General features: G+C 41.6%; 1 protein-coding gene across 1 annotated transcript in view; it reads right to left on the reverse strand.

Annotated features, from left to right (window-relative positions):
• LOC138948513 (uncharacterized) overlaps positions 1-19,087 on the reverse strand; it is a 68,583-nt gene that overhangs the window by 37,774 nt on the left and 11,722 nt on the right. The window contains exons 7-10 of the mRNA XM_070320065.1: positions 14,996-15,336; positions 14,208-14,453; positions 10,928-13,769; positions 6,686-7,023 (exon numbers count right to left, since the gene is read on the reverse strand). Coding sequence (XP_070176166.1) covers positions 6,686-7,023; positions 10,928-13,769; positions 14,208-14,453; positions 14,996-15,336 — 3,767 coding nt within the window. The remainder of the gene's footprint in view (positions 1-6,685; positions 7,024-10,927; positions 13,770-14,207; positions 14,454-14,995; positions 15,337-19,087) is intronic.

The raw sequence follows: 19,087 nt of genomic DNA on the forward strand, positions 1-19,087 counted from the left end.
CAGATCGCGTGCAAGAGGAACTTGTTGCTTCTTCCGTTTCCCTGTCAGCTAATGAGGCATTCATTTTGCGGCCAGCTTTTGAAGCTGAAGGTCATTGTGTAGAATTCTGTGAACGGTTCTATATGAAAGTTTAAGTCTTGCACTATATACTCGTATGTTCACTTTTCAATCTTAGTTCTTAAGTTTTGATACAGCAGCTACATTAATTTCGTTTGCAGAGCTGTTCGGACGTCTTGTTGGCTATTCCGAGTTGTTCCCTTTTTCCCCAGTTTTGATTTCCCTTTTCTTCTGTCAGATTGTAAATTATGTAGCAGCTTTGTTTCATGTTACTTTCTTCACCTTTGTAGAAATGTCCTTTGTGTCATTACCTAGCTACACTCTTTTACAGAATAGGAGTTGTTCATGGTTCTTGACAAAAGACCCCGTTTTGAAGCATAACCCAAAAGTGACGTATTTTGATGCCTCGTCATTTATGACGTAGCAACCTAATGGCGTCATCTCTGAGAGGTAAACCAGTTAAATGTTTGGCCTTTCAAATGATATATTATTTTTGATGATCAGTTACCTGAAACATTTATAATAGCGTTTTGGTCATTTTGTTTGGATCATAACTCGTACAAATCTCTGGGTTTAACTGCACTAAAAATTAAAAATAACGGACAAATGATCTCGTTTTTGTGCTCAGCTTTTTTCAGTTACAACAATGTTAACCTTAGTTAGAACATGTAACAAAAAATCACAAGGAAATTGGTTAAAAACTACCAGTAACAAGTACACATGGTTTCAAAGTGCCATAGACGTTACAAAACAGTGCCACGTCAGTGACGCACTTTGTGCACAACAAAATGGGGACAAACAAACTCAAATCACATGGTTGGACTCCTCCATTTAAAAGCTAAGAAAACTCGAAATAAGAAATAAATCAACCAATCGGTTCATCGCCATAAACAAAAAGTCTACCCAAAACGTCACTGACATGGCACCATTTTGGGGTAGAGTTTGTTTTAAATATATTTTAAAAAGTATTATCAATTTATATTTGTAAAACAGATCAAACGATAGTTTTAGGCTTCTGTAGCAACTTTGACTAATTTTCGAAACCGAAACAATAACAAGTCGCGTAAGGCGAAAATACAACATTTAGTCAAGTAGCTGTCGAACTCACAGAATGAAACTGAACGCAATGCAACGCAGCAAGACCGTATACTCGTAGCATCGTCAATCCACCGCTCACGGCAAAGGTAGTGAAATTGACAAGAAGAGCGGGGTAGTAGTTGCGCTGAGAAGGATAGCACGCTTTTCTGTACCTCTCTTCGTTTTAACTTTCTGAGCGTGTTTTTAATCCAAACATATCATATCTATATGTTTTTGGAATCAGGAACCGACAAGGAATAAGATGAAAGTGTTTTTAAATTGATTTCGACAATTTAGTTTTGATAATAATTTTTATATTTTTAATTTTCAGAGCTTGTTTTTAATCCAAATATAACATATGTATATGTTTTTGGAATCAGAAAATGATGGAGAATAAGATGAACGTAAATTTGGATCGTTTTATAATTTTTTTTTTATACAATTTTCAGATTTTTAATGACCAAAGTCATTAATTAATGTTTAAGCCACCAAGCTGAAATGCAACACCGAAGTCCGGGCTTCGTCGAAAATTACTTGACCAAAATTTCAACCAATTTGGTTGAAAAATGAGAGCGTGACAGTGCCGCCTCAACTTTCACGAAAAGCCGGATATGACGTCATCAAAGACATTTATCAAAAAAATGAAAAAAACATATGGGGATTTCATACCCAGGAACTCTCATGTCAAATTTCATAAAGATCGGTCCAGTAGTTTAGTCTGAATCGCTCTACACACACAGACACACACACGCACACACACACACACACACGCACGCACGCACGCACATACACCACGACCCTCGTCTCGATTCCCCCCTCTACGTTAAAACATTTAGTCAAAACTTGACTAAATGTAAAAACTAGCACACGCGGTGACATTCTTAAAAGTTGTCATAAAATGACTTCACACGGGCGTTCCCAAATGACATCAAAACAAAATGGCGGCATGCAAGGGGAGTGAACTAGAGGCAAGCGATGAATGGTATAAGTAACTATAAACATCTCTTGTGGCATATGTACGGTGAAAAAGCCGTCAATTCCATTTTGAATTTCAGGCTTAGGTGAGCATATTTTTTGGAATTGCCGATAAACTAGACTAGACTTATATAAGTCTATCTTAGGAAGAGGAGTGTTAACTTTCATAAGTTGGTGTGAATTCTTCAAAGAGAACTTTGAACAAATGGTTTGAGGTAAAGTTTCGGATATAACTTTATGCATAAGGATTTCTTTGTTAAAAAGCAGCCTTGTCTTTAGAGGTACGATCCCTAATTGTATGTAGTCTAACTCTGTGAGAGTAATGTGCTTTAGTAATACTACTTTCAGCGCTCTTTTATGTAATCTGCTAAGTGGTTTTAAGGAATGTTCACTTGCTGAGTCCCATAGAGTAGATGCGTAATCAATAACAGATTGAATATGAGCAATGAAGAATAACTTCCTGGTGTGGCAGTTCAGAAAGTGTTTAATTCTAGATAAGAGATACACTTTCTTTGACACCACTTTACTAATTGGCCAGATCTTACAGTTGATGTCGGATTGTCTATGGACAATCTCTACTCAATTGAGGTGTGTGTGTGTGTGTGTGTGTGTGTGTGTGTGTGTGTGTGTGTGTGTGTGTGGGTCTATCTGTCTCTCTCTCTGTCTCTCTCTCTGTCTCTGTCTCTGTCTCTCTCTCTCTCTCTTGTGAAGTGTTTTAATTCTTACGAGAGAGAGAGAGGGAGAGAGAAATGTTCTTCATGATTGTTAATATTCGCAAGGAAAGCATATTCTTCAGCAATGTCTTACAGTTTTCACTTTAATGTCGCAACACACGCAACATTCGTAATAAATTCGCGAGAGAGAGAGAGAGAGAGAGAGAGAGAGAGAGAGAGAGAGAGAGAGAGAGAGAGAGAGGGAGAGAGAGAGAAACACACATCAACTGTAAGATTTTGCCAATATTGACCAGCACATAATTTTTCTTTTGAAATCCTGTTCAGGGTTCGACACTAGCGGGGGCGGGGGGCGGAACGCCCCAGAGTTTTGTGTTCCGCCCCAAACATTGCCGAAGCTTGGGGCCCACTCCGCCCCAGGATAAATTCCAACTGACAATGACAAACCGAAAATTCCAATGCCAGAGCCAATCACTAAAAATCGCCAGTCAAAGTCGTCACTGAAATTTGCGTTACGATCAATGCCGCAGTCAAGAAAAACTTGAAACCCATTGAAATCGTCGAAGGACAATGCCGCAAGGGAAATAGCTCCCAGATTGTGCTCTTTAGCATGAGAGATAAGTATCGCCTTCAAATGCCAAACGCAAAATGTGGCGACACATCCCTGGTGTAAAAAGACATGGAAATGAAGATGAAGAACAGGGTGGAGAGAAACGAAAAAAGGAGACCGATGCAGCCAAAAGCGTGAAGCGCTGTCGTAATTTCAATGTCAAATGGTTGAAAGAATTTCCCTGGCTTCAGTACGATGAAGAAAAACAGACAATGCATTGGCGCACGTGAATACTGAGAGTGGGCCCCAGATTTTTGTTTTCCGCCCCAGCAATTTCCATTTCTGGGGCCAGTGTGGCCCCAGGCCAAATAAGTTAGTGTCGACCCCTGCTGTTGGTTCATGCTAGCATTGATCACCGTCACCCGTTCGGCAAAATGTATCCTCTAATGCTGCTCTTACACTGTGCTGAATTGCCCTTGCGATTAGAATTCGCCAATAATTCGTAATGATCGGGACATTGTCGCAAGGCATTCGTAAATGTTCTCAACCATTCGCCACCATTCGTCTATTGTTGCGAACATTAGCAACATGAGCAATATTCGCAAGGAAAGCGTATTCTTCATTTTGTTGCAACGTACTCGTAAGTATTTGCAAGCCATTCGTAATCATCACAATGTATTCCAAGCGATCGCAAGGCATTCGCAACCATTCGTTAGGTCTTGTCCATGCAAACATCTTGCAAATGGTTGTACTGTACGTTTCCCACGTACCATGCGAATTGCGTAATCGCTTTATTCATAAAGTGTTTGCAAGCACTCACAACATTCGTAATACATTCGCAAGACATTCAGATATGGATTCTTATGCATTCGCAATGATTGGTAGAGATTCGCAAGCACTCGCAACCATTTATAAGACATTCACAAGGATGTGTAAGGCTTCAAATATTCAATTTTTGTCCTGTCGATTCGTCTCTTTTTTTTGCCGAATACGTCAACATTTTCATAATCGCAAGGATATTCGGTACAGTGTAAGATTAATTAAGGGAAGCCACATGGATAATTATTTTCAACATCTGCTCTATAAATCTCGTAGTGCACTGTGGTTGGTTACAATAACAGTATTGTCAATGACTACAAGAGATTAGAACGTTTGACAAGGCACACTTTTTCTGCGGGCGAATGTATGACTGTGTAGACAGGTCGAGTTAGATCTACTTGTTTGTGTGTGCCGGGATTGCCATGCCTTGCAGGCTTCTCTCCAGAGTTGCACATTTCGGGGGTATTGACGGTTCAATTGCCGACCATGCATTTTACGATCTGATGACCCTCTGCACTGTTTTATCAATTAGCCACTAACAGTATGAGTTACAGTTATGCTTAATGTATTCGTAAGCATACAGTTTCACTTTTATATTCAGTTAATTATTGGTAGCGAGACATCTACCACACTCTCAATAATGGAACAACCCCAAGCAACTGAGTGACGTCCCCTGTTGTCAAAGTAACACGATCGTTCGCTCATTAGCAAAAAATAAAGTTGGCATGTTATTTCTCGTACTGTATCTGCATTCATCTGGGAGGCTGGTGCTATGATTGCATGGTAAGAATGTTTTGAAGGCTTCGCAGTTTCTATGTACATCGGTGTTGTCCTGAAATATGCAAATACCATTCATTTCAGTACTGAACTGACGCTGTCGTCTGATACAAGTACGTAGGTATGGCATTCCGTTTGTCAAATAAATATTTGGATACTTTTTCATGTTTTTTTTCACCAGTTTTAGCTGAATAATCATTATTTAGAAGTTCATGTGCTAAATAAGTAATTGTTTATAAACAATGTAAAAAAAAATTCTAAATAATTTTTTGTTTACGTAAACCATTCATTGTTTACCTAAACAATTCATTGTTTACGTAAATAATTCATTGTTTACGTAAACCATTCATTGTTTACCTAAACAATTCATTTTACACAAATAATCACTTATTTCACAAAATAATATTTTTTGGGTGGATAAAGTGAGCAGTTGCAAAATAAATCATTGTTTACCTATATAATGAATTATTTAGCAGATTCGCTAAATAATAAAAACTGCTTTCCCTAAACAATTCATTGTTTAAGGAAAGCAGTTTTCATTATTTAGGGGAATCAAGAATTGACTTCTAAGCTTCATTTTTTTTCTTTGTGTAATATACTATAATTCAGTACTGTAAGGTATCTCCAAACATTATTTATGAGAAAATGTTCGTAAATTTGTTTATTTAATAATTATTTGACAAATGGAATGCCATATGTTTGAGATCAGTTATTTTCGTACAGCAATTTCGGCTTGTAAAATAAACAAAATAATATCCAAACAACAGCTATTTTAAGATAAGAGTGTGTGGAAAGACCTTGTATTCAATTATAGTAATCACTGAAAGACATAAAACTTAGTTTAGAAGCGAATCCTAGAAACCCCTAAATAATGGAAAATGTGTTGGCTGAACAATTCATTGTTTACGTAAATAATTCATTGTTTACGTAAATAATGATTTATTTAGCAACATTGCTGATTGTTTATAAACAATGTAATATTAGTCTAAATAATATATTGTTTACGTATTGTTTGGACTTATATTACATTGTTTATAAACAATCAGCAATGTTGCTAAATAAATCAATATTTACGTAAACAATGAATTATTTACGTAAACAATTAATTGTTTAGGCAAATAATGAATGGTTTACGTAAACAAAAATTTATTTAGAATTGTTTTACATTGTTTATAAACAATTACTTATTTAGCACATGAGCTTCTAAATAATGATTATTTAGCTAAAACTGGTGAAAAAAACATGAACAAGTATCCAAATAATTATTTGACAAACGGAATGCCATAGATAAGCTACATGCCACTAACACAGCGGCTGAGAAGAATCTTCGCCAGTCGAAAGAAGAGGCCCAGACTCACTGTGGCACAGACGCATGAAATCTGTCAGTAAAAACACTTCTGCTTTTAGCCGCTGGACATTTAGGGTCAAGCATTATTTGGTAATGTGGAGAAGATAAGCTACATGTCACTAACACGGAGGATGAAAAGAATGTTCTCAAATCAAAAGAAAGGGCACAGGCGGATGAATACGCTCGGTGGAAAAGTTAGCCAAGAGTGCGCTAACAGTTTTAAGCGCATTGCCATTAGCCAATCAACTGTTTCACATCAGTCATTTGACACCAGTACTTACTGACAATTGTTTTTGTCTTGTGTGTAATCTGGAGTAGTTTCATCACTTTCATAAAGAAAGTTATGTCTCAATGATCATTGATGTATGTGAACAATAGGAGGACTATCGACTACATTGTTCCAGTACTTACTATTGAGTGTGTAGCCTGATGCCACCGCTCCTGCAACACTGGCTTCCATCATGTCCTGAGGGAACGACGCTTCCACGTCCATGGGCTGAGCCAGTTGTGTTGGCACGGTAGAGTGATGATAGTCATGGTGCTGCACCGTGCCTCGTGGAGTGTTGTGGTCAGAAGCCCGAGAGAGGTCGACTGGAGGCTGTGTAAAGTCCTCAGCACTGTTGGTGGGGCTGGCGATACCATCGGGAGGGTGTGGCACAGTGTGTGGAATGGTGTCGTGAGAAAAGGGGTCCTCCTCTCCGGGAGTTTCCATTTTGTCACCAGTGTCGGTGACAGACAAGCGAGGTTTGCTGCAACATTAAACATGATGTTTTGGATAGGCCTCTATTGAATAGAAGTGATGCTGATGGGTTTTAATTTGAACATTATTTCGTATACAAGAAATAGTCTCTTGTCAGTGTTGTGAACAAAATCTCGAGAGAAAAGAAAACCTGTTTCCCAGGAAATCCAAGAAAACAATGATAATACAAAAATCAAACTGACGAGGTGATATATGATTGAGGTGCATACACTGTTTAATAATGTTCGAAACGTTAGCGTTTTATGTTTGTTACCGAGTTCTGTATTGTGGCAATACGATTTGTTTCAATGCAGGAGGGTTTATTGTGAAGGAAACGATTATTTGCTCACCACTAACAGCCATTGAACTCGGGTATCAGGAACGGTTCTGATGTATGCAAGTCACTGAGTAAAGAATGCGTGAACAACGTAAAGAAAAAGAATAAACATGTAAAAGGACACAGACATAAAATCAGGCCATGCAGCAGTCACTAGAGGTTATTCTCCAACCTTTTCTGCATTACACAAGGCTGAGGAAAAAGTAGGTCAGTCTTTTGTTGACAATGCAGTAATTTCATAAACGTTGAGCAGGTTGTGAAAATAGTTCGGACAATGAAGGGCCTAGGCCGTTTTCCAACGCATACTTTTTAATTCTTCCCTGCTGCATTTTCATTTTCATTTCACACTAATTGGCAAGACTGAATCATTTGGTGTGTCTAAAGGTAAAACAAGGTTGTGAGAAAGTGAGCAGATGGAGTTCCAGATTGTATAAATATATAAACAACAGACTGCATGACAATGTCATCCTAAAAATATGGGTGGGTATGACGTAGGTTCTTCACTATCAATCGGACTGTGGCACTATGTAACACCTTGCGAATTGTAGAAACATTTCCTGCAGCAATACACACCCGAGTGAAGTTATTAGAAATGTGTTGACAGACACAGTTTTTAGAAATATCAAATAAAAAATGTTTAGAAATAAATTGCATAGCCATTGCATATATATATATTTTACAGCACTACCACAGTACAGTCTTACTTCTTATTGCGCGCAGTGAAAGACGATGAAGATTGTCATTGCCTCAAAGTCACACTTACCGCTTTTATGGTGCAAACACAGACATCTTGACAGAGGAGAAAATGATGTTGATGGGTGAAGATGGGCGACCTATCACTGTGATGCAGGGATCAGGAAACGACACCGTACACAAACATGGCGTCGTGTGTTTCTGTAAGCCTGGCGTATGAATACTGGGTGAAGATTCTGAGGAACAAACACTAGTGTTGTTGCCTAAAGATCGACCCTCATTTATTTCCAATGTCATAGCCGCGCATTTTTAGTCAAATGAAAAGAAACATTTCGGATTTTGTTTAGATTTGCGTAAGAAAACCACAAGCACTATTTTCTACTCGAACAAAGACTGGCAGCTTTACTTTCGGGGGATTCCCCTTGGCCTTGCCAATGTTGGGGTGGGAGGGAGGAAATGTGTCGGTGGTGGTTATTGGGTAATTGCACTGACATTGTTTGATCTTTTTTTAATTCCAAGATTTCCTTACTTCACATTATTATTTGTATTGTTTCTACGTCTTAAAAGCCTGGAACAAGTGTCAAACTAACTAAGTTTTACGCTGATTTAATTATGAGTAGAATGTGTGCCATTGGAAATTTCCGATTGAATCATGTGTCGGCTTTGGCATGGAACATTGATTTGCCTACACCAGAGACATAGATAGTATGTCTATGCCTACACTCTCCTTCAATTGATAGAAGCTGGTCATACATTATCTGCTGGTGTGTTCTCATTGGCTATGTGGTAGTGTGATATGAGAACTGTGGAAAGAATAATGAACACTTTAATAAATATCTAAAATCTATGCTGTAAACAATTCTTTTTATTTAAAAAGATAAAGATTCAACATTGTCGTGTACGTGCTTATATTGTGAAATACACTGTATTCCAGAACTGTGGTACCAGCCCTGTATGATGAAGAATGCATGTGACATTTGCAGTGTTCCAGAGTTGTTCCAGCCGTGTAAAAAGAAGTATACGTATATTTTATGTAAAGGATAAAGAATAATGAGTAATTTTTTCACTTGATGTTTTATAAAACCGTGGTTTGTATTTTCCAAACTACAAAATATGTCTAATGAATACCAACACGGCAATACATGATTCACACACACACACACACACACACACACACACACACACACACACACACACCCACCCACCCACACACACACACACACACACCGGCACACACACACGCACTCACTCACGCGCCCCCTCCCACACACACACACACACTCACACACACACACACACACACACACACACACTCACTCACTCGCCCCCTCCCACACACACACCATCGCCTCAGACATCACAACCTTTTTGTCAATTTTCTAACGAAATAACATTGCAGTATTTGTTGATCTGTTTATTCAGTGATTAATCAGAATATACAAATAATTTTAACATCGCAATGGAATAAAATCCTTGTGAATAACGACCATCTCTTTAAACCAGTTAACCATGAAAGAAATATATTATTGAAATGAAACACGGTGACAACCTCCATCGCCACATCCACAAACATCACAACCTTTTTATCAATCTACTAACGGAAGCGCATTGTTTGTATTTGTGTGCAGAGATTTATCCGAGAATACAAATTCATATAACATGTTCAGTTTAAGAACAATACCCTTGTGAATACAGGAAAGAAACAGGCCATCTACTCTTTCAAGAAATTAACTATGAAATAGATAACCGAATGATTACATAGAACTGTAAAACTCCAATGACTCTGTGCAAAGCCTCGAGTCATTCACAATGTGAACACGTGCAACAAGATAACAAAAACAACGCTTCTGAAAATGTACAAATTAAAGGCCAGCCTAAATATAGTAAAAGATGATGATGTTTAAAAAGTAAATAAAAGTAAAATATTTACCTTGCACAAACAGAGAATTCAATAAACAAAACACCAATATTGTCACGTGGTTTATGTATAATAAGCGCTTGTAGACTAAATGCGAGAACAGTCTACTCAACAACAAAACATCTTCCCCGAAACAAACAAATCAAAACAAAGCTGAATGAACAACATATAAGGACAAGGGGAGTAACCCCAGCAATTCTTATCACTTGTTCACGTGTAAATGTCTCCCCTTATTTGAACCACACACCAGAGTGTGCAGTTGTAACTCTTCGTTTGACCTTGACTTTGGTCACTTTTATCAGAGGCAAAATTGAAAACACACAAGGTTTTACAGAAACAATATAAAAACAATGAAATGTGATATACTGCAAAAACCTTCACCAGGTCAGATGTGTCAATGTAAGGTGGGAAAAGAAATGTGTGTACCCAGTCAATAAACATTGTGAAACGGAGGCAAAAAACGAAAGTAAACAGAGTAATCGTCCACCCTGCCTCCTCCCCCCTCCCTCTAACTTCCAACAATGCGTATGGAACTTCATAAAATATACACATGATACAGCTAATAATAATTGCACAGCATCCGCATCCGCCTAGGTTTTTTGGAGGAAAAGCTCAAACACACACACACACACACACACACACACACACACACACATACAATGTCATACACACATACAAACACATACACACACACACACACACACACACACACACGCGCGCGCGCAGGGTGATCAGTCTGTCTGCACGCACTATGTGTCAACAAACATAAAGCAGGCTGTCGTGAATTCAGCGTCTTTTCAAACAGTCCTGGGTTTATTGTGGTCACAAGTTTCCTGTTGAGATCCCTCCTCACTGTGCTGATAGTTGTAGTGACGGCTGCCGGAGAACACTGTCAGGATGACTGGGAGACATGAACCGCTGGAGCAGCTGCACGATTTCTTTGTGACCCTTCCTTTGTGCTGCATTCAGTGCAGTATACAACACACTCCCATTTCCTTGTTCATATCGGCGTTGTGCTGCAAGACGTATTGCACTATGTCTTGGTGACCGTGTGTACAGGCCTGCAACAGGAGGAGATGAACGACGTCACGATGACCATCCTTACGGGCCCAGTGCAGGGGTGTCAGACAAGTTGACAGAAGCTGAGCGATGTCTGTTATACCCAACATGCAGACCCATTGTAATGGGGACCAGCAGCCATCACCTGCTGCGTTGACATCGATGTCGTCCTGTTGCAGAAGTAGACGTACAGTCGCTGTGCGACCAGCTGCACACGCCCAGTGTAGAGCAGTCATACCTTTGTTGTCTTTAATGTTGATGTTAACCTGTGCCGGTGGTTCATACAGCACGGTGGAAGGGTTTTTACCTTCGTCATCACTCACGCTGACAGTGTCCTTGCATCCAAGCAGCAAACGTACGACGTCTGTATTACCACGCTGGCATGCACCGTGTAGAGCAGTCCCACCATCTTCGTTCTGAACGTTGACATCAGCCCCGTGGTTGAGGAGGAGTCGCACGATGTCTGAGTTATTCCCTCTGCATGCATAGTGTAGCGGCGTGTCGTTGTCAGTGTTTGTCACGTTGACGTCTGCTTTGTTGGCAACGAGTAGTCTCACAATGTCTGTGTTGCCCTGTGTGCATGCCAGGTGCAGGGGTGTGTCACCTTCTCCTGATGTTGTATTGATGTCAGCCCTGAACTGTAACAATAGTTGTGCGATGTCTTTCTGTCCTTTGTCACAAGCTAGGTGCAGAGGCGTCCAGCCGATAGAAGTCTTCGCATCAACATGTGCATTGTGCAGGATAAGAAGCTCAGCGATGTCTGTGTCACCCTGTTTACATACTGTGTGTAGAGGAGTAATTCCTTTACGGTCCACAGCATTCACAAGGCCTCCTCTCTCAACAAGTAGTTGCATTGTCTCCAGGCATTGTCCACGACAGGCATAGTGCAGTGGACTTTCTCCCGACTTGGCCGTGGCGTTAAGGTTCGTGTCCAGGTCCGCTAGAAGAGAAACGATATCAGCATGACCGTGTTTAGACGCAATGTGCAGCGGAGTCAAGCCATTCTCGTCTTTGCTGTCAACTGTGGCATGGTAACAGAGACATTCTTTGACAGTTGTGACGTCACCTACTTGGCAAGCAGCAATCATGGAACGTTCTCCTTTCTGCTGACATGCTGTGTCCTGGTTGTGTTGGTCAAGTAGTTGTTTTGCCAGCTGTGGCGGTGTCTTCCTTGCCTCGTTTTTCACCGTCAGTGAGGCTCCACTACTGACCGCCATTTTGATCGCCTCCAGGTGTCCTGCGTCTGCCGCCAGGTGGAGCAAGGTGTTTCCCTCTCTGTCTTGTTCGTCCACCTGTTGGTCTGTCAGGAGTCGATATGTCAGGTAGACATGTCGACGTGGGAAAGAGATGTGAATGATGTCACCCTTCAATTTAGCAGTGAGAAGGTGCTTTGGAATAAGGACACCAAGGTACCGGAAATGGCTTGCCCTAAGGCCCGATGGAATCTTGTCACAGACTGAGCGTAATTCCGCTGTGTGTCGTTGGTCTGTGGATGGCACAGGAAGGCGCATGTTCTCTGTGTAAGAATTGTCCGTAATCTTACTCAAAAGTTTACGAAACATGTGTGAACTACTGCTGATCTGGAGAGCTTTCAGCAGGGCAGTCCCGAAGGCTGCAGACTGGACGTGATCAGACATGATGTTGCTGTCCGTGTTCTGTTCTTTGGTCATCCTGATGCACCATTCAGACAGACGGTCAGACGGTCCCCACACTGACCAGTAAAGCAGAGGCAAGTTGTGGTCAGGATCCAGTGCACCAATGACAGCTTGCAGGCAGTTGTTCTCTCTGCAGAACGCCTCAAATCCACACAGAAACGGTGGGCTGTGAAGACAGGGATGCTGAATCATCTCAGGCAGACGTCCTCTAATCATTTCCTCGTACATTCTTCGCATTATCAGAGGGTCTTTCTCAACTGGGTGTTCTGTTCGCACAAACTGCACGAGATGCATGGTGTCACACACTTGTACTAGTACTGACTTCAGGTAAGTTTCAGCAAAGACCAGTCCCACAGCATCATAGACTTCTCTAGTGATGAACCCTCTTCCTCTGTGTGTCAGAATGAACCCTTTCAGGAGACTGGCATACTCCTCTAGCTGAACGTCCGAGTAGTCGCTGAAACCAAGACGTTGCAATAGCGGCTGCGCTTCACACGTGCTATCCGCCACGAAGTCTTGACCTTGCATTGTCAGGGCTAAAAGAGCTCCCAGTATCAGCCCATTGTTGGGGTCACGGAGCACGCGCTCCAAGAGGTCTGCGTAAGGCTCAACTGAAAGAAGAGGATCTTGACCTAGTTCTACAAGCTCCACGCTGTTCAGCAGAGGACGGACAGAGGCACGATCATACTGCTGAAGCTCAAGCAGCACGGGGGGATAGACAACAAAGACAAGCTTGGTGGTCAGACTATTGATGCTGTACAAACTGTGCTTATAGAACCTGTGGTACTGTTCCCTGTCAAGGCGGACATCCCCAAAGGCACAGTCAAAGATCACAAGACTCCCCCTCTCTACATGCCCCTTCTTATCCCAGTCACTGACACAGCTGAGATCATACACTGTGTAGCCCTTCTTACGGTAGTGACGGCGTAGAGCGGAGAGAAAAGACTGTCTGGTAAGACCTGGGTGTGCTGACAGTAACAGCAGACGTTCCCCTGTAGTCAGGATGTGCAGCGCCCTTCTGAAGCTGTCTGTGGTGACGATGTTGTCAACTGTCTCGTCGTCTAAACTGCTCAGAGCTCCATGGTCCAAGGCACCTTGTAACATTAAAGAGTACAGCAAATAACTTCTTGTGTGAAATGTATTTCTAGTGCACACGAAAAGATTACCATCAGGGTTACCATCTTGTTCAAAGCAGTTAAATTAATTAAAAATGATGTTTTTGTAACTCAGTCCGACAGGTGCGGGAAATCAAATTTCGTTTGTAAAACATCTACGCACTCATAGACCCATATTTCTAGGATAATGCTTTCATCTTCTTGATCGATTTTGTTAAGAGAGATAATTATAGCCTTTTACTTCCGTTAAGTAAATCAGGTATTTACTATTCACAAATGTTTTAAAGTCTGCAAACATAGAGATAAAAAAACCATATAATTATGTTGATCCACTTGCTGTCACCAGTTTTCAGTGAAACAGATGCGATATAACCGTACTGTGTTTGATGTTAGATGATGACATATGTCCTCAGTTACCTGTCAGGGCCAGCAAAGGGTTACGTTGTTCTGCAGCATTGACAGCGTTGATCACGTAAGTGATGCGAGGTCCTTGCTGATACACGTGATGCTCGTTGATCTGGTTGTGAACCCGGTTGTCATGGTGAACCCGGTTGTCATGGTGAACCTGGTTGTGAAAGTCCTTGATCTCGATGTGGTTGGAAATGGTATTAGCGATGTTGGTGGGGCCCTCTGAGTGATTGTGGATTTCCAGCTGTTGTTGATCTGAAAAGCAGAGCGTTAATGAGACACGAATGCGAACACTGAAATGTGCTGTACCTTGCGGCAGTGCAGGAGTTCAACAACCAGGATACTGGGCTTCTCGTTTCGAAATGTGACGGCAATTCATTAGTCTTTGACCAAGTTAGTGTTGTACACAGAGAGAGAGAGAGAGAGAGAGAGAGAGAGAGAGAGAGAGAGAGAGAGAGAGAGAGAGAGAGAGGGAGAGAGAGAGAGAGAGAGAGAGAGTTACACCAAGTATAAGGAGCACACACTCAAACAAAAGCAAAAAATACTCGTCAACTGTAAGATTTGACCGGTCTTGAACACGACATGACTCTTTCCCTTCTCAAACTCTATTGCTATGATCAACGTCGCCAGTCTCTCCAAGTGTATTTTCGCAGGTATAGTTGTAGTCTGGAATAGGTTGATAATTTGGTAATAAATCACAAAATAAAACTTTATATGAACATTTTATGTGAAGAAAATAAAGTATCAATATCGTACACGAACAATTAGAGGGCCACCCAGATAGTTGCTGTACTTACTGGAGTTGAATGAGTAGCCTGGTGCCACCGCTCCTGCAACACTGGCTTCCATCATGTCCTGAGGGAACGACGCTTCCACGTCCATGGGCTGAGCCAGTTGTGTTGGCACGGTAGAGGGATGATAGTCATGGTGCTGCACCGTGCCTCGTGGAGTGTTGTGGTCAGAAGCCTGAGAGAGGTCGACTGGAGGCTGTGTAAAGTCCTCAGCACTGTTGGTAGGGCTGGCGATATCATCGGGAGGGTGTGACACAGTGTGTGGAATGGTGTCATGAGAAGAGGGTTCCTCCTCTCCGGTAGTTTCCATTGCATCACCAGTGTCGGTGACAGACAAGCGAGGTTTACTGTAACAGTGAACATGACTTCATGTAGGACTCCCAAAACTGTAAATCCGTGCGTCCTATAAGCCGAAGGGGTACCGGCGACGCACTACATCTTCTTCTTCTTCTTCAGCGTTCCAGAATTTTCTGGTTACGTGTGAGCTCGTTTGCCCATTTGGGTTCCCCACACTATGCTCTGAGAGCATAGTCAGCTTCACTCCGCTTTCGTTGAGTAGGCATGCTGAGTATTTTCGTGTTTCCATAACCCACCGAACTCTGACATGGATTACAGGATCTTTTCCGTGCGCACTTGGTCTTGTGCTTGCGTGTACACACGAAGGGGGTTAAGTCACTAGCAGGTCTGCACATAAGTTGACCTGGGAGATCGGAAAAATCTCCACTCTTAATCCACCAGGCGGCAGCGACCGGGATTCGAACTCACGACCTCCCGATTAGGAGCCCGACGTCTTACCACCACGCCACTGCGCCCGTCGCACTACATCTAAACCATGGTTTCCAACGGACCCTCTACTTGGAAGGTCCCCTTAATTTTATTTTACAGGGTCCCAAGACCAGGAAAAGTTTTGAAAGTCCTGTGTCTGTGATTATAATTGATCGGTCAGATATCCCATTTAAATAACCGACCGTCATTTATCTGATTCTTAGCATGTCATAATATTCAAAAGTCTATATCATAAAGTCAGTCCTGTAGATTTCTCTAATATTGTTGACACTTGTTTCAACATAGACAAAACATGAGCAAAATATGAGTAAAGTCGATTTTTGGACAATCGCTATCGTATGTTTTTAAAACGTCAAGGGTCTACCTGAAATGTTCAACTTACATTGGCTAAGGTCAGCACCGCGAGTACCTAAAGTTTACGTAAAGCCTGTTTACAGTTTACTCAAGTTACTTCACTTTCAATCGTAATTATTGTACAGGTCCTGATACAATTGACACACCTGTCCCACTCAGTGTATTCAACGCACCATAACAGTGGACACATGTGTGTATACATACTTTCGGTGAAATTCGGGGTCTCGCTGAATTGGGGGTGGTTGATGTAGATAATGTGGAGTTTTAATGTGTTTATTTTGAAGTATATATCACACAAAATGAGAAAAGAGCTCGCCCTTCTACATTTCTGACATGATTTCGACCTCTTCCATGTTCTAACATGCGCTAGAATGACAAACGAAGACCAATCATTCTAAATCAAACACAGTTTGAAAATAAAATAAACGAGGTTTCTGTTGAAAATTGGTGGCAAGAAAAAGAACCCATTGTGTACTATGTTTTACTGGAGAGCATTTATGTCAACGTGACCGTCTAACACTTTTAGGCAGACGCTGAGACAAGTTGTGCACATTTATTTTGTATACCCCCCGCGGGTTAGGGGGAGTCCCATATTGGTTGGGACGAGAAAGAATTTACCCGATGCTACCCAGCATGTCGTAAGAGGCGACTAACGGTTCTGTTTCTCCTTTTACCCTTGTTAAGTGTTTCTTGTATAGAATATAGTCAATGTATGTAAAGATTTTAGTGAAGCAGTATGTAAGAAATGTTAAGTCCTTTGTACTGGAAACTTGCATTCTCCCAGTAAGGTCATATATTGTACTACGTTGCAAGCCCCTTGGAGCAATTTTTTGATTAGTGCTTTTGTGAACAAAATACAATTAACAAGTGGCTCTATCCCATCTCCCCCCTTTCCCCTATCCCATCTCCCCCCTTTCCCTGTCGCGATATAACCTTGAATGGTTGAAAACGACGTTAAACACCAAATAAATTATTTTGCATTGCTTTCTAAGGTTTCTGTGCAATTGAGCTGTGAACACACATTTGATAATAAAATCCCATTCAGGTGGCAGGCAATTAGTTCAAGCCACAGCCTGTCCAAAAGAAAGGGAAATAACCGAACTTGTGTTCTAAAAAAAAAATCCCGCTTCTGTTACCTGTAAGCAAAAGAATATCTTGCGACAAACTAAAGGGCGGAGATAAGGAAGGTTAGGGAGGGGTTGAAATAAAAACTATTCCTGTGACTCAGTCTCAAGGAAGGGGGGGGAAGGGGAGGGAAGGGAAGGGGAGGGGAAGTTAAGTTCGGCCCCTGTGCAACCACCCACCCCCCCCCCCCCCCCACACACACATGACCACCCGACCTTCTCCCTCCGCAAATATTATTATGTGTGTTCACATAGCGTAACATGCTTCGCCCAGCCTGTGATTCTAGTCATCGGAACTCACCACGCAGGTTTCGACAGTTCGAAGCTCCCCGTGAATGGTGCGCGTCACAAAGACAATCTCCGGTTGGAAGGGTAAAACCACAGGCACTAGACACAATCACGAGAGAGAGAAGCCAGTGCTCTTTGTGCAGAATGGGAATGGTTTTGCTGAACTGATTTCGTAGCTGATACGTATGTCGATGTGCTAAATTAATTCAAAACAAAAATTCCAACTATGCACCAGAAACAGCTATGTGGTTGATTGTTGGTATGAGTGCAAGTGTCAGGAAGCTTTTGCACCTGGACAGATGTGTGGCGTCTTACATGGGTCTTGACACTGAAGGAATATGTGTGTTCAAGGGGTGATTGTTGGTATGAGTGCAAGTGTCAGGAAGCTCTTGCCCCTGGACAGATGTGTGGTGTCTTACATGGGTCTTGACACTGAAGGAATATGTGTGTTCAAGGGGTGATTGTTGGTATGAGTGCAAGTGTCAGGAAGCTCTTGCCCCTGGACAGATGTGTGGTGTCTTACATGGGTCTTGACACTGAAGGAATATGTGTGTTCAAGGGGTGATTGTTAGTATGAGTGCAAGTGTCAGGAAGCTCTTGCACCTGGACAGATGTGTGGCGTCTTACATGGGTCTTGACACGCGAAGGACGCTACATATAATTATTTGGAACATCCAATCAACCTGTTCATGTGTATTGGTCACTTTCTTTACACCCCCGGTATAGGGGTGTGTATAGGATTCGCTCCATGTGTTTGTTTGTTTGTTTGGGTGTGTGTTTGTGTTCGCATATAGATCTCAAGAATGAACGGACCGATCGTCACTAAACTTGGTGAACAGGTTCTATACATTCCTGAGACGGTCCTTACAAAAATTGGGACCAGTCAAACACACGGTTAGGGATTTATTGGTGGATTAAGATTCTACAAGGACTTATAGAGGGACATCTTAACGGTCAAAGGGAAATAACCTTCTCAGTTGGTGGCAGTGAGAATGGTTATTTCCCTTTGACCAACGGGGGTGTTTTTTCCTACCTCGGAGGAATTTCTTGTTTCTTTCGTCTTTTCTTCAAAAGAATCCCCACAAAAATAGTTTGCCAACGTTCCATTTCTTCCCCATATTTGTTCTTCAATAGGAAAAACATTTATTACAACTTTATATACAAGTAACAAAAGAAAAAAAGTGGACGGAAAGGGGAAGATCTAGGCAGATCGCAGTGTTTGTGTGATTGTGTTCTCCAAATAAACTTAGCACAACATATTCATGCAACATATTCCTCCCCCTAACTAAAACATTCGTTACCATGTCATTTTATTCAAACTTGCTATGCCATTAAAGGCACTTCACTTGGCTTTCTCCCACAGTTTTCGTATCAATGATTTATTTCACTGGGGTCACGTGACCGCTGCTCATATAAGGATACCCCGCAAATCCACATCACATAAATATAAGGTACCAATTAAAAAATCAACGAACATTCAGCATTTATATGCACAACTTGGCAACTTACGTGAAGAAAGTCAAATCAACTATCTATCCAGAACAGG

This window comes from Littorina saxatilis, linkage group LG15, assembly GCF_037325665.1.
Source record: "Littorina saxatilis isolate snail1 linkage group LG15, US_GU_Lsax_2.0, whole genome shotgun sequence".
Taxonomy (NCBI): domain Eukaryota; kingdom Metazoa; phylum Mollusca; class Gastropoda; order Littorinimorpha; family Littorinidae; genus Littorina; species Littorina saxatilis.